The sequence below is a fragment of the Triticum dicoccoides genome, chromosome 3A (genome assembly GCF_002162155.2).
Source record: "Triticum dicoccoides isolate Atlit2015 ecotype Zavitan chromosome 3A, WEW_v2.0, whole genome shotgun sequence".
In the NCBI taxonomy this organism is placed as follows: Eukaryota; Viridiplantae; Streptophyta; class Magnoliopsida; order Poales; family Poaceae; genus Triticum; species Triticum dicoccoides.
Window position 1 is genome coordinate 501,837,051 of NC_041384.1, and position 16,371 is coordinate 501,853,421.

At 46.5% G+C, this 16,371-nt stretch overlaps 1 protein-coding gene across 1 annotated transcript; it reads left to right on the plus strand.

Moving 5' to 3' along the window:
• Nucleotides 1–11,528: 11,528 nt before the first annotated feature.
• LOC119268805 (O-acyltransferase WSD1-like) lies at nt 11,529–15,897 on the plus strand. The gene is made up of 7 exons (XM_037550510.1): nt 11,529–12,055; nt 12,687–13,319; nt 13,428–13,494; nt 13,572–13,645; nt 14,491–14,709; nt 14,808–14,945; nt 15,425–15,897. Exons 1-7 carry the CDS (start codon nt 11,798–11,800, stop codon nt 15,584–15,586), a joined length of 1,551 nt encoding a protein of 516 aa, XP_037406407.1. The 5' UTR covers nt 11,529–11,797; the 3' UTR covers nt 15,587–15,897.
• Nucleotides 15,898–16,371: the final 474 nt, after the last annotated feature.

Genomic DNA, 16,371 nt, shown 5'->3' on the forward strand with positions numbered 1-16,371 from the left:
GACTCGGAGGAGGAAAAACGCGCCTTGACCGCTTCGTCGTCTCCGCTCCAGGCCGCCCTCACCTCATCGAACTGCTGCAGGAGGCTAAGTACAGAGAGTTTTGAACAATTACAACTAGTGCAGCTACTCGCTGGCCAGAAGCTAAGGAATACTCCGTACACGTTTAATCTACTTGATAGGCGAGAGCCACCGGATCACTTGGGGACTTGGTCATGTCTGGACCAGTCATGCCTCTTGATCGGCCTAAGGCCACTGAATCACTTGGGGGCTTGGTGGAACCCGAACCATGACCATGCCATTTGGTCGGCATAAATGCCACGGTTTCATTTGGGGACCTGGCTGACTAGAACCATAGTTACACCTAACGGGAGCTTGGTCGTGTTTGGCCATGGTAACGCCATTTGATCAGCTTAAATAAACCTTTTTTGGCAAACGGTTTTGTCGTTGCTTTTGCTTCACACTTTTCTTTGAAGGTTTTTTTTTGCTTTTCATTGTGTTTTTTAAACCAACAAAGTTTTTTAACCAATCAATTGACGGAACATAGTTCACGTCAATCCGGAGACTATTTGTCCGGTTTGATCCTTGTTGTTAACATCCTCTTATGGAGTAACACGGTGTTTATTATAACCCGACACGGTTTACATGGTAAACCAGCGTCATATATATATATATATATACAGGAGTTGTTATCTCCTCCAACAGTGTGGGTTTGCAAAACTCCACTTCAAGATTGGCCAAGCCAACTTCACGCTCAATGATGGCAGGTATTATGTATCTCAAAAATTTGAGCATATACTTAAAATTTTGTTTCGATTTCATATATGCAGACATCATATTCCGCCTGACGGTACAACCGCGGTGGTACTTGACAAATTTTTCATTCAGAAAATGTTTTGGAAAGTTCATTACCACAGGAAGAACAAATTATGCACGAAGGCATATCAACATCAAAGGTATCAGCTAGCCTATTACAAGGCAACATGGTGCCCATAATAATATAATTGTTTTCGCAAAGGAGAGGCAGTTTAAAACCGGCTTCCGGTTCAAGTTTGGTCACCAGCCTGGCCTGATGGTTGTGGGTCATCCAGCGCCGCTTCAGCCTCCGTTTCTCTACCCAGTGGTTGGAAATCCACAGTTGTCCAGTCGATTCCCATTAATGCTTGAAAAACAGCTTCATCATGGATCAGCAATGACGGGTCAATATCGGGAGCGTAAATATGCTTACGGATTGGAGGGATTAGATTTTCTGATTCATGGATTGGTGCAGCTATTCGCTTGTTCTGACTGTCATATTGGGCTTGATAATGAGACAAGTCTGCTTCCTCAGCCAGTTGACAAGCTAGCGGACGTACCTCCCGGTTTATTGCTCGCAGATCCGCTTCGCCAAATTCTGACCCATCTTACTTCAAGCTAGGATAGCCCTGAGCCGCTTCAATAGGATCAAAATCCGGCACCCAGGCTTTTGCCCGGATTAAGGCATTGATTGCACCGGTTCGAGCAGCAGATTTCTTCAGCTCTTCAACCCGGGCAGGAAGCACCGACAGTTTCATCAGAGTATCTTGAATCAAAGTGGGCGCCGGTTTGTTATGAGATGCGGTGCAGATGATCCGCTGGGCACCAGTATACAATTGTTCAACCAATGTATAGGCGGCTTTTAGTTTCTTCCGCACATCTGACCCCAAGTGACCAATGCGTGTCCCTGAAATACCATAAAGGGTTAATAAACCGGCGACTCTGTCAAAAGGCAGAGCCAATTCAGAAGGCAAACTGGCTTACGAAAGATAGCAGTAGTCATGGCATGCACGTGCCGCTTTATGCTGGTCAGTTCATCCGCCACTGGTTTTAGTGCAGCCTCGGCATCCTCTGCTTGTTTGATCAAAGCAGAATTTTCAGTGGCCCAATCCGCCTGCTTCTTCTTGAAGCTCTCCTTAAGTGTTCCATGGCGCTTAAAGCGCTGGCCAATTCCTCTTTTGCTTTGGAGGTTTCAGCCTGTTGGGTTTTCAGGTTTTCTTGGAGATCGGTGACTTGGTTTTCTTTCGTCTTCAGCTCTGCCTGCATGCATACAGATATATGCTTCAACAAAATGGTATAAGGATTCAAGTACCAATCACATAACAAGTTATGCACTTAGCACTTGGGGGCTAATGCATATTTGGTCTTCATCTTTCAATTGCTTACAAAGCCCCAAGATCAATACAAGTATTCCACTTGGCACTTGGGGGCTAATGGCTATTTGCTCGTATATATTCTGATGCGGCAATTTCAATTACTTAAAGTACCGGTTTAACTACGTTAAGTTGAACCGGCCCTTGAGGGCTACATCAGCGAATTTCAAAGCATCAAGATATATATTGGTAAATCCCGGTTTGAAAGAATATTACAAACCGGCCCTTGGGGGCTAGGAGAGTCAGCAAGAATGGAAGCATACAAGCAGGAAGGAGCATATGGAAGTTACCTCATATTTCTCTTTCATCATATTAACCAGACCGTAGTCGCGACTGGTATACAACCGGTTCAGATAGCCGGAATGGATATCTTGGGCGTTCAGAGCAGCATAAGTCGTCAGATCGGCGTTCCACTTGCCTTTGCCAAAGGCAGCAAATTCTTCCTTGGCATAATGTTTGGATAAAGCGACAGGATTGCTTGACTCAGTATGGCCAGTGCCAGTAATGACAACCTCATCATCCTGGGTACCGCCGGTTTGCACTGGGGTTGTTGGCTTGTTAGTAGGTTTTGCTGGACCGGTGGAACTTTCAATCCGGATGGAACCTGTGGGCTGATTGACAGGACCTGAGGCGTCAGTAGGTCTCTCTTCAACAATAAGATCATCGTCCTGCTGCGGTGGATCGTTGGGTATATTCTCAGGAATAGCCGCTTCAAGATTGGGTGTCTTGCCTAGTTCAAGAATGACATCTTCTTCAGCCGCTTTGTCCAGGCGGGCCTTCTTGCTTGGCCTAGGTTTGGCTCTGAGAAGAATAACAAAATCAAATACAGCATATGTTCTAAGGTAATGTACTGCAAACATCACAATAAGTATAGCTTACCCAAGCACCATTTTGAGCGGTGGGAGCTGAGTAGCCGATGACTCGCCAGAAGATGAGTGGGAAGTAACCTGGTAATCGGAGTCAGACGGATTAAGAGGTTGACGAAAGCAGCCCGCTTTAGGACAAGCACTGACAAGCAAATTAGAGACCTCTGAATGGCGTTTCCGAACCAGACTGTTCGGTAAACTGGCGGAGGTAACTACCTGGCCGCTGTGCCGGGTGGTGCGACGAGCTTCGTGTTGTTGGGTCTTCATAAGAAGTTTAGGATCGAAATAAGCAAGAGGATGAGAAAATTTAACTTTCCGGTTTGCCTGACGGATTTTTTGTGAAGGCAAAGTTTCTGAATCGGAAGAGAGAATAATTACCTCTGCAACATCCGCGTGGCTGGCTTCGGCATCATCCTGACAAATATCATCATCAATAAGACGCATGAAAAATAAACCAAGTGAGTCAAGCTCTACCTCAAAGTCCGGATTATCCACCTCATCATCAGGGGCCGGATTAGAAGATGCAGTGGTTCTTTTCCTGTGGGCAGTCTTCTTCACAGCTTTAGTCTTTTGCCGGGTTGCTCTTTCCGGTTTGTCTGGTTTTTCTGGTTTCTCCTGCGGCAATTTTTTGCTCCAAAACGGATCATTGCCCTGATTATGCAGACACTGATATTAAAAACAATGACCAGACATATCAATAACAGATTCAGCAAAGAGAAAAATCAAAGTCTTACAGCTGGCGGTTTGTTGGTGGCACAGAAGGGAAGCAGGCCGGTTCTAGCGCAGACGTGTTCCGGTTCATTCAGTATCTTATGCACAGCCTCTGTGATTTCTTCATCGGAGAGCTGGAGTTTTGAATGTCGCAGTGGGTCATCAACACTGTCAGTATACTCGCACATCAAACCGGAGCGCTGACTAAGGGGCAGTATGCTCCATGATATCCAACAGCGAGCGAGATCGACCCCTGTTAAACGTTGGCCATAAAGGCTCTGAGATTTGACAGCTGGGGAGCATATTTGCTTCTCTCCTGGGCAGTCAATCTTTGAGGAAAAGGGTGTGTATTGCTGAGCCGCTCCGGACGAAAGCTAGGCAAAGGATTCTCACCAGTAGGGGAGGTGTCTTTGCAGTAGAACCATGTCTGATTCCACTCCTTGGGGTGACTGTGCAGCTTGGCGTGAGGGTATGTGACCTCTTTCCTTTTCTGAATCGCCATGCCACCCAACTCCGTATTATAGCCATCAGTAAACTCAGTACGGCGGTTTAGATGGAAAAGGTCCCTGAACAATTCCACAGTGGGCTCCTCTTGAAAGAACACCTCACAAAGCACTTGGAAGTGGCACATATTTGTAACAGAGTTGGGGCCAGTGTCTTGCGGATGGAGTTGGAAATCGGCTAAAACATCCCGGTAAAATTTAGAACCGGGCGGCTTAAAGCCCCGGGCTAAGTGATCTACGAAAACAACAACCTCTCCTTCTCGAGGTGTGGGAGGGCATTATTTGCCAGGAGCCCTCCAATGGATGGTATCTTTGCTGCCTAAAGCACCAATCAGGACTAAATCGTCCAGTTGATCCTCTGTGACGCGAGAAGGAACCCAATTGCACTCATATACTTGCTTGGCCATGATGGAATCTACAAGGTAGAAGATCCCGGTTCAAAAATGCATTTGATCAAGGTACGTTGGTATGGGCACTGTTAAACCGGAGACAGAACTATCTGAACCGGAGTTTCATGAAGCAACCAACATCTGGCGGTTCAACAAGGGGACTAATGGCATATACCGGTTTGGAAAATTTTCTATAAGGTTAAACCGCCTGATCTAAGCATTAAAAAGCTGAGATTGCGGATGGACAAGTACGCACAAACAGGTTTCACAAGATTTCTTTACAGCATTGGATCTAAAGCAAGTTCAGAGAAGAGATAAATACTTAGAGGTTCAAAGGAGCAGTACCGAACCAATGAGCAAAACGTTCATATAGACCCATGGTTTGAGATGCATAAGTAAAGGCGAAGGTCAAACAACTATCATTGCACAGAATAAAGATTTGCGGGTTCATCTAAAGATCTATTGTATGAGCAAGAGGCAGACGATGAACACTGAAGAACTGCGAAACCCTAGGCCAGAACTGCGGGGGAAAAGATAGAAGATTTACCGGAGCTGAGGAAGATGCGGAAGGTTGCCACGATGTTCTGGTGCGCTCAGGTTGATGCAGCGGCCAAGGATGAGGCAGAGGTCGACGGCGGCAGCGGAGCTCCGAGGCTGGCGACGCGAGGAAGATGAAGAAGGCACGGAAGGAGAAAAAAAATGACCCTTCGGTCCTATTTATAAGCTGAAAGAACATGAGTCAGGCACGACAATCAAGGGGCCACAAAACGGAGTTGTCGCCTCGATTTCCGCTGATCTATTAAACAAATAAGCATAATGGATAGCTTCGTTATGACAGGTGACGTCACTCCGGTTTACAGCAATTAGAGAAGATGACATCATGGCGGTTTACCAATTTATAAGAAGATGTTGAAGATGAAGCTTTTATTAAAGGATTGACATGAACCCCTTCAAATCAATCTGGGGCCTAATGTTGGGGATATTACTACTGGGCGTAAACCGGCCTATCTGGGCCGGGTTAACTTTGTCGGTAGTTAAGTAAGTTAAAGCCCAAGAAGACAGAGGAGGGCTCAAGGCCCATGGTCGGCTCAAGGCCTGCAGCCGTAAACCGGCGTTAGTAGTTAACCTGTATTGTAAGTTAGGAATAAGAAGAGACCAAACCGGACACATCTATGAGCCGGTATTGGGACTCCGTAAGCCGACGAGAGTCACCCGTGTATATAAGGGGACGACCCGGCGGCGGTTCAAGGACAACAGACAACAACTCGAGATATAGGCGAAGCTTGTTTTCTCCCTAGTCATCGAAACCCCATCAATTCCATCACAACTAGACGTAGGCTTTTACCTTCATCGAAGGGGCCGAACTAGTATAAACTCTCTTGCGTCCTTGTGTCCGCTTTAACCCCTTCAAGCTAACCCGTCGCGATGGCTCCACAACTAAGTCCTTTCTCTAGGACATCTGCCGTGACAAAACCATGACAGTAAGCATGAAGGGAAATTAAACAATGTATGAGTTGAAGAGTTACTCTCATTAGAAGGTGGGAACGGGTAGCTAATCCGCTCTTCCTCCTTTTGTTCTTCACTCTCCCCATCATCTTTTTCATCCAATGATCTCACAGTTTCATCAATTCCTTCTTCCATAGACTCCTGCAAAATATTTGTCTCTTCTTGGATATCGGAGACTTTCTTAATAAATATATCAATATCAGAATTGTATTTGTAATTATCATAGCAATATTTAAGGATAGCAAAATTTTCGAGTCTATAAACATCATCATCAAAAGCTTCATACTTTTCAAACAAAGATTCAATTTCATAAGCACCCTTAAAAACAACAAATTCTTCTATTCTTTCCACATCATAGTAATAATAGCTACCATTAGCATAAGAAGATAAGGTTCCATTATCATTAAATTTGCATGCAAAAGGTACGGTGTGGAGCCTTCATCCTAGAGCAACAAGTATAATCATATCTCAAGCATAGCTCGAGAGCATACCAATGCAACATGTGAATTTGATCCCATAACAATTTCCCTTTATGAGTCAAGCGGTAATCCCTAAAGTATTCACGTCGATCCAGCGTTACTCCCATTATATAGTTGAATGGGGTTTTCTCAGGATTATCAAAGTAGTGCATAATATCTTTCACATAATGAGCATCAAGGGTTTTAGGAGGTTCCCCGTCTCCATGAGTAGCTAGTACAACTAATTTTTTTGGTGTTTCGTGTTCCATATCTATAATTAAAGATATAGAACAACTTAGAACAGAAAATAAAAACTACTTAGTGATAAAGCAAACAAGCACACACGAGAATATTCACCCCATGCTATTGCTCCCCGGCAACAGCGCCAAAAAAGGTCTTGATAACCCACAAGTATAGGGGATCGTTTATAGCCTTCTTCGATAAATAAGAGTGTCAAACCCAACGAGGAGCTAAAGGTAGAACAAATATTCCCTCAAGTTCTATCAACCACCGATACAACTCTATGCACACTTGACGTTTGTTTTACCTAGAAAAAGTATGAAACTATTTTGCAAGAATAAAACTACGAGAACTTTGCAAGAATAAAACTATGAATAAATTGCAAGGTAATAAAAGTGGATAGCTTTTGTCAACAAGAAAGTCATTTGTTCCTAGGCAATCAATAACAAGTACCGGTAATCATTCTTGCAATTCTATGTGAGCGAGAGGCATGAACTAACATACTTTCTCTACTTGGATCATATGCACTTATGATTGGACCCCTGACAAGCATCCACAACTACTAAAGATCATTAAGGCCGTGAAACCCAACCATAGCATTAAGTATCAAGTCCTCTTTATCCCATACACAACAACCCACCTACTCGGGTTTAAGATTATGTCACTCTCGCAACCCACCATAAGCGAATCATGAACGTATTGCAACACCCTACAGTGGGAGCCCCTCATGTTTGCGCGAGACAGAGGGCACCGTAGGACAGCACCATAATTAAAATATACAATCATACCAACCAGTATCACGGTTAACCCACAGGACAAAACAGATCTACTCAAACATCATAGGATAACCATACATCATTGGGAAATAATATATGGAGTTGAGTACCATGTTTAAGTAGAGATTACAGTGGGGAGAAGAGGTGTTACACCGCTGCATAGAGGGGGAGAAAGTTGGTATTGATGGTAGCAAGATTGTTGATGTAGATCGCCGTCACGATCCTTGCCCCGGCGGCACTCCGGCGCCACCGGGAGAGAGGGGGAGAGAGCCCCCCTCCTTCTTATTCTTCTTCCTTGGCCTCCCCCTAGATAGGAGGAGAGTCCCCCCTCTGGTCCATGGCCACCATGGCGGCAGAGGGGTGAGAGCCCATCCGGGATTGGATCTCCCTCTATGTTCAGTTTTGTTTCGCGTTCCCTAGATCTGGCCCTTCACCGTTTCTTAATTTTCCATAGATTTGTAACTCCGATTGCGCTGAAATTGTTACACGATTTTTTCCATAAATTATCTTTCTTGCGCCAGAAGAAGGGTCCCAACCGACCTTCGAGGAGGGCAGAAGATACCTGGGCGCGCCAGCGGGTGCCCGACGCGCCCTGGTGGGTTGTGGTCACTGTGGGCCCCTGTTTGCGTTGATTCCACCTCCCAAAAATCGTAAATATTTCAAAATAATTCTCCGTAAATTGTTATCGCATTTGGACTTCGTTTGATATGGTTTTTCTACGAAACAAAAAACATGCAATAAACAGGAACCGTTACTGGGCACTAGATCAATAGGTTAGTCCAATAAATCATATAAAAAGTTGTCAAAAATATGTGAAAGTTGTATAATATTGGCATGAAACAATCAAAAATTATAGATACGACGGAGACGTATCAGGGTTCATTAGCCCAAATACCGTAAATGAATGGTCGGTTAAAAACAGAGTCAAAGATACTGAGGACAACTTGCTACAATCATTACTTCGAAAGCAAAAAAGGGGAAAATACTCTTTCCTTACAACTTCAAGTGAGTGTTACTGTCTTTTGCATATTCGATTTTGCTTACTCAAGGTTATAGTAATGTAATTGATGAGCTATGCGTGCGCAGCTTCCACCTTATTCTGCTAGAGATTCAGCTTGACCGGGGAGTAGTAATTGTCTTAGACTCAAGGCGTAAAGATCCCCAGGACTATGCGAACATGACTGCAATGCTCCAGGAGTAAGTTCAATCGATCATTATCGCACCATATCGGCAACTTTGTTCATTTCCTGATATTAAGTAATTATTTTCTTTGTCTGGCAGGGCTTGAAAACAGTTCACCAAAATGGTTCCGGGACTGCAGAGGGAGCTTCTTACACACCCGAAAGTAAGTAGTACTAGTTAGTTCTGCGCATCTCCCATTGATTCTAGTTTCATTAATACCATTTATCATGCTTGATTATCAGTTTAATTGAACTCTATTTCTCGTAAAGTGCTTGTGGCAGGAAGGCGGGAATAATTTATGTGGATATTATGTTTGCAAGTTCATCTACAACGTGGCCTCTCAGCGGGGCTATTCTGATGAACAATATGAAGTACGTAAACAATAATATTCATAATTTTATTTTATTACCATCAATTGTGTTGAGTTTCTTTCATATATATGTATTGACCCCCTTCTTTAAATTAGATGTGGCAGATGCAGGATGAACCCCTATCACATGATCGCATACGAGCAATTCAAGAGGAATTGGTGGGATTTTTTCTTGACCACGTCATAAATGAGAAGCGAGAATACCATGTGGAAATTGAAATGGATTTTAGATGTTAGGGGTTGTAAGAGATGTTATATTGTATATATGTAGTAGCGTCGGATAGATATCCGAAAACTTGTTGTTCGACCAATCTCAGAGAAAGAGAGGTCACTTCTCTATATATATGTTCATGACGATCTTGTGTAATTAATGGTTCCTTCATTTGCTTACTAGCTAGCGTGTCGAGTTCTCTCTATATGTATAGTAGCTAGCGTCGACCAAGCACGGAGAAAGAGAGGTCACTTCTCTCAATTAGCTAGCTAACACAATATGAAACCTCTAAGTTAACCCTCCAAAACCCCTAACCCCTCCCTTTCAAAAAAAACCAGTGTCTTCGAGCTGCTGACGCGTGGCTGCCTTTTGATCGCAGTTGGTGTTACCAACCGGGACTAAAGGTCCTCCTACCCGGGCGCCCCGCAACGGCCACGTGGATCCCCTTCTGTCTCGGTTCGTAAGCAAACCGGGGCTAAAGGGTTTGGGTTTTAGTCCCGTTTGTTTTGTCTCGGTTCCAGAACCAGGACTAAAGGCCCTCTTAAACCGGGACTAGTACCCCGTTCTCTACTAGTGTCATCCTTCCACTAATTCGCTTAAAACATTCCAACATTTTGATAACAATTGTTGAGTCGTTCGCATATGCAAAAACTTGAGTGCAACCAATAAGGTATGCAAAAAGGTAAACTCTTCTTTGTTTCAAAATGTGATAAGCTCACACTTTTCAGTGTTTTTCCTTGGCCAACAAGACACTCATGATTTCTCATTTGTTGCACCGCCAGTTGTTGCACCGCCATATTCCTTCAAATGGGGGTTGCTTCTTTTGTGGGAGGGAAGAATACGCAGAGCACCTATTTTTGTTCTTTCAATTTGCGAGAAAAGTTTGGCGTGAGGTAAAACAGAGGTATCATTTCCACTTGTGTCGCAAGAGTTTTGTTAACATCAAGCAGTGGGTCTTCGATTTTTTGCAGAGGGCTACACCCGTTGAAGCAACTGCTTTGGTGGTTACTATTTGGCACATATGGGAGGCGAGAAATGATGTGAGGAACAATGGTGTGATTCCGCATCCACTTTGTGTAGCTGAAAAAAGTATTGCTTATGTGGAATTGATTGTGCAAAATTGCTTTAAAACTATCGAATCTAGGCGTGTCCACCCAAACCCTCCAGTGTCTCCATGGGTTCTGCCGCCAGCAGACACAATGTTTGTAAATGTTGCTATTGCACTATTCAAATTTGCGATGGATGGGAGTGTGTGTGTGTGTTGATTCGGAACCACAACAGATTGTCCTTGTTGGCCTGCCATGAGCGCATAGAGTTTACCACGCTAGAACTAGAAAAGGTGCTAGGTCTTCGACGTGTCGTTGCTTTTACTTGTGAAAAAGGTTTTCAGAAAGCCACCTTCACTTCAGACTCTCTTTTCATCATCTAGAGAGTTGTTTCTCACACGACAGATCGTTCACACTTTGGGACTGTAGTCACTGGCATCAAGGTTTTTGGTGGCAACTTTTCGCTTTGTTCCTTTAGTCACGTTAGTCATGAGAGCGACACATCCCGTGTCGACTAGGGATGGAAATGGCGCAGTAAACGGAGTGAAATGCGTCATTAGTTCATTAACTCAAACTGACTTATGCTTTAGGCCATAAACTCATTAATTTAACCAGTCAGAGCAGTTTTAACATGGTCCCTCTTACCCCCGCTTTTCACATGAGAGGTAAGAGTATAAAATAGATCTGAGCCATTGATCTCATTAATTAATGGCCTGATTAACTCTTACCTTCTTACCTCACATGTAAAAAGAGGAGGTAAGAGGGACCATCCTAAAATTTGCCAACCAGTTAAGGCCAAAACGATCTGGTGAGAGAGAAAAAGAATGACATGTGGCTGCCAGGTCAGCGTTCCCTAGGGGGTGAGACGGTCGATCATCGCCGGTTATATTGGAAGGAGAGACGTGCACAACACCGCCGATCAAATGCATCGCTTCAAGGAAGCATAACCATCGAAGCCGGTCGCGTGTGGACTGTGGAGATTCCCATCAGGCTCTGCGCAGCGCTGTAGTACATCGCCAAGCCGGCGGGTGACTTTCGCGCCAGTTCCAACCTGCGCTGCTCGGTCGGCACGGCCTTGCTACCACAAACGAAATCAGAGCTCAGCCAGTCAAAACCACACCCCGGCAGGAGTCTCGCACGTTCCGGCACCCGAGCAGAGGCAGACGGCAGACGGAAGTTTCCCTCAAAGCTCACACGGAAGCCAACATAAATGTTTCCCGAAGAAACAAAAAAACAAACTCACGGGGTCAGCGACGCGCACGCGCACCGGCGCACCGCCCCGCCACGACCGCCACCGTCCCGCGCGCCGTGCGTCACGGCTACATAAGGGGCGTGGACCTGCCCGCAGGCACGGACGCGCCCCGTCACGTAGTAATGGCGGAAAGGATGGATCGCCTACGCGGGAGCGCGCTGCGGAAGCGGCCGCCGGCGATAGACGCGGCGCGCGCCGAGTCGGAGACGGGCGAGGGCCGCGAGGAGCCGGTGAGCCCGACGGGGCGGCTGTTCCGGGAGCCGCACTTCAGCTGCTACATCGTGTCCGTATTCGGCCTCGGCGCGCGGGTCGACCTCGCCGCCGTGCGCGCCGGGCTCGAGGCCACGCTCGCGCGCCACCCCCGCTTCTGCAGCATCCAGGTATGCACGCGTGCTCCCGACCACCATAGTTTTGATGCGCCGTGCGTAGAACGATCGTGTTGCACCGGCGTTCACTTGGAGATTAGAGTACAGACTACCGAATGTGTACTGTTCCTCGTTCCCAAGTACCATTGCTGCTTCAGCCGACCCAATCACTGGGTGTGTACAGGAGAAAGCGAGTGCTAACAGCTAGCACTAATGAGCTAGCGTTCTTGGTTGAACTTTTCCTGTTGGTTCGGAAGTTCGGTAGTGAGCTTTCGAGATACAGTTGCCGAGTTGGGCTCATCGGTAATAAGTTGTGATAGTTCAGTGTATTAATTGGTCCTGCAATCTGCAGTAATGTCATGTGTTCCGTGTGCCTTAAGAAACCTCTCTCTGCCGTCCGAACCGCATGATGTGATTTCTGATTCTGTACATCGACTGATCGATCCAAAATGATCCAATCAAGTACTACGAGCTTGGCAGCCTCCCATTCGTTCGCGCCTAGTTCAATCACTGCATCTGATTAACGTGTCGTGAGATTAACCAAACCAAACCTCATTTCTGAGCTTGGCAGGCTTCCAAAATAGATGACCCAAAAGAAACACAAAAATTCAGTACTCTTCTTACGCATGGCATGCCGTGCGTGCAGGTGATGGACGAGCTGGAGGAGGACGCGAGGCCCAAGTGGGTCCGGACCACGGTGGACCTCGACGACCACGTCGTCGTCCCGGACCTGGAGCCCACCGGCACGTCGGCAGACCCAGACAGGGCCCTGGAGAGCTACGTGTCGTCTCTGTCCACGCGCCCCATGGACCACTCCCGCCCGCTCTGGGAGCTGCACGTCCTCAACTTCCCCACCTCCGACGCCGACGCCGCCGTCGTGCTCCGCGTGCACCACTCCGTCGGCGACGGCGTCTCGCTCCTGTCCCTCTTCATCGCCTGCACCCGCCGCGCCGCGGACCCGGACGCGCTGCCGGAGCTGCCGGCCACCGCCGCCCCCCGTCGCTCTGGCCCCGTGTACGCCCTGCCTTCGGGCCCGCTGCTCGCGCCGTCGTCATGGGGCGCCCTGGCGGCCCTCGCCGCGTGGGTCGTGTCGCTGCTCCTGCTCGCGTGGCACACGCTGGTGGACATTCTGTGCTTCTCCGCGACGGCGACGTCGATGCTGCGCGACCCGCCCACGCTGTTCAAGGGCGCGGAGGGCGCGGAGTTCCGGCCCAAGCGCTTCGTGAACCGCACGCTCAGCCTCGACGACGTCAAGTACGTCAAGAACACCATGAACTGCGTACGTGGATCCTCAAATCCCGGCTACACATTCGATTGTGAGTTCTTTTCCTCTGAAAGATGAGTTATGTGATCGATTAACTTGCTGGATTGCGATCCCTCTCTGCAGACGGTGAACGATGTGCTGCTTGGGGTGACCTCTGCGGCATTGTCTCGGTTTTATTTTCGGAAAACAGGTGAGGGCGAGCTCAAGTAATTTTACCTAGTTGTCTTGTTGATATTTTTTAATTAACCAGACTTAAAATAATTTCAGGAGAAAGTGGTAGAAAGAGCATCAAGGTGCGGTCTACTCTTCTTGTGAACCTGAGGAAGACGCCCGGTCTACATGTAAGCGCGGCGGCGAGCACTAGGGATGGCAGTGGGTAGGGTATGGGCGGGTACAACCTCCTTCTACCCAAACCCATACCCATAGAAACTTTTTATACCCACCCACTTCAGTACCCCTAGGTATAAACTGACACCCATGCCCATATCCATCGGGTATCCTATACCCAATGGGTATCCATTGGGTACAATATATAGCATTCAAATTATTAAGAAGTAGAGAAATGAGTTCAAAATTCAAGTGATCATGGTAGAGTAGTATAGCACGTATGTGGCCTCCTCCAGTGGGTGGCCACTTGGAGGCATCAGGGAAGTATGAGCAGCGGTTGGTGGAAGGCCGACGCAGTGGAAGGCGGTGGTGGGAATTGGGGATCACTGGATCGAGTGTTCGACAAGAGTCTGGTAGCGAAGAGTCGATATTTCATCTTTTTGAGGAGTCACATAGGACGTATGAGGAATGACGAGCAGGTGATTATGAGCCTATGAGCTATGACTTGTTTAAGGAATACGAGATTTAGGGTTGGACCATATGAGTTGGATGTTAACCCCATATGTTATAGGAGTTATTTCCATTTATTAATTTTGTCTGGGTATTCATTGGGTTACCTATAGGCACAATTTCTTACCCATGCCCTACCCATATATTTTGCGGGTATGGATACCCATTACCCGTGCGTAGAAAATCTCTTCAAGTCTTGCCAATACCCATTGTTTTCGGGTAGGGTACCCACGAGTACCCATACCCATGGGCAGAAATGCCATCCCTAGCCCATCCATGTCCTCACTGATAATTTGTGCTTAGTCGTCCATGTCCACCTCATTGATTAATGTGTGTTGCGGCGGCGTAGGCACTGGCTACGATGATGCAGTCCGGCAAGGACAACGGCGCCGAGTGGGGGAATCGGCTTGGCTACATGATACTCCCGTTCCACATAGCCATGCACGACGACGACCCTCTCGAGTACGTCCGGAAGGCCACCAAGGTCGCGCGCAGGAAGAAGAGCTCCATGGAATCGATCTTCACCTACTGGAGTGCGTCCATGATCATGAAAATCTTTGGAATCAAGGTGCGAATACGCAGTGTTGATCCATCGTATACATTCTTACAATGATCAAGGTGTGAATCAAGGGCTCAAGGCTAAGCCGCTAACTGAACATTCTACAGGCAGCAGCTTCTCTGTGCTACGGCATGATGAGGAACACCACCCTGTCCTTCTCCAACATGGCCGGTCCAACCGAGCAGGTGGTGTTCTACGGCCACCCGATTGTCTACGTTGCCCCCAGCGTCTATGGCCACCCACATGTAAGTTGTTCTCAGGCTTGACGACAGAGTTCACTGTTTTCCGGATTAGAGCTCCTTTGATTCAAAGGAATTCTATAGGAATTCCGGAGGATTGAAATCCTTTGAAATTTTTCCTAAGTTTGTCCTTTGATTCATAGGATTGAATCCCATAGGAATTTTTCCAATGGAATCTTTTGTACTACATTTCATTGGAAATCTAACATCCACTCCAACCTCTTTTTACAGTTTCTTTGTTTTTCCCGTGAAATCAAACACTCCTTGATAATCCTATAGGATTCAAGTGGGTATGACACTCCAATCCTATATTTTTTCTATTCCCATGTTTTTAAAAACCTGTGAATCAAAGAGGCCCTTAATTTGCTGGCTTGGTTAAATGTCTTCAGTTATTTCATGGAATACCACGGGTCGCTTAATTTTGTCCGGAAATGTGATGTCCGTCGACTATTAATCCTTTGGTTTGGCTTTGATGTGTACTACAGGCACTGACCATGCATTATCAGAGTTACATGAACATTATCAAGCTAGTACTAGCAGTAGAGGAGGAACAGTTTCCGGATGCTCATGAGCTTCTGGATGACTTTGCCGTGTCTCTCAAGCTCATTCGGGAGGCAGCTTCAGCAAAAAACACAAGACACACATAAGGATGTTGCTCAGTAGAATGTACTCCCTCCATACCTAAATATAAGTCGTTTTGGTAGGCTAAACTAGCCTATAAAAAAAATCCAAAGATTCTCGACGTAGCTAGTATTACAATGGCAGGGCTCGATCATAGATTTTCTTCTTGATGTATTCTTCCATTGGTAAGGACTGACCATGGTATTTCCAAATATTCATGTATTGCTACAATTGCAGCGTTGTGGGGATCGACCATCTGTGATGAACATTACGTGTAAGAAACAGAGTTGGATGCTTTCTCTTCATGCAAAAAAACAAAGCTTATGTGTACAGACTATGAAGTAGTGCATCATTTGAAAATCCTGAAAACCCGAGAGATCGGATCTGAAGTAGATCGTGCAGAGGCCATTTCCCCTCTGTCTCCCCTCATCAGCATCGTCACCCGTGTGCCCACCCCCAAAGGGGGTGGGGCGTCTCCCGGTTGGTTCATACATGTCTTTTGGTTGTTTCATGGTGGTGTCATCTTAACCGCATCATGTTTCTGGTTCGTGCAGTAGGAATTGTTTTTGTTTCGCGCCTGCGTAGCGTATTGTGTGTCCTAACAAGATCTACTTCTTCGTGAAACTTCTTGGTGCAAGGTGCAAGTCATGATGGAATAGGTTGGTTATGCTCGGTGAGTCATTAGGTGGGAGACACAACTGGGATCCTTGTCATTCTAAAATCTATTGTCGAAGCGTCAACCAACATGGATATAGAATAACGCCAACTATCTAAACGATGGAGAAAACATCTGCGCTTCTTAAGTGTTTTG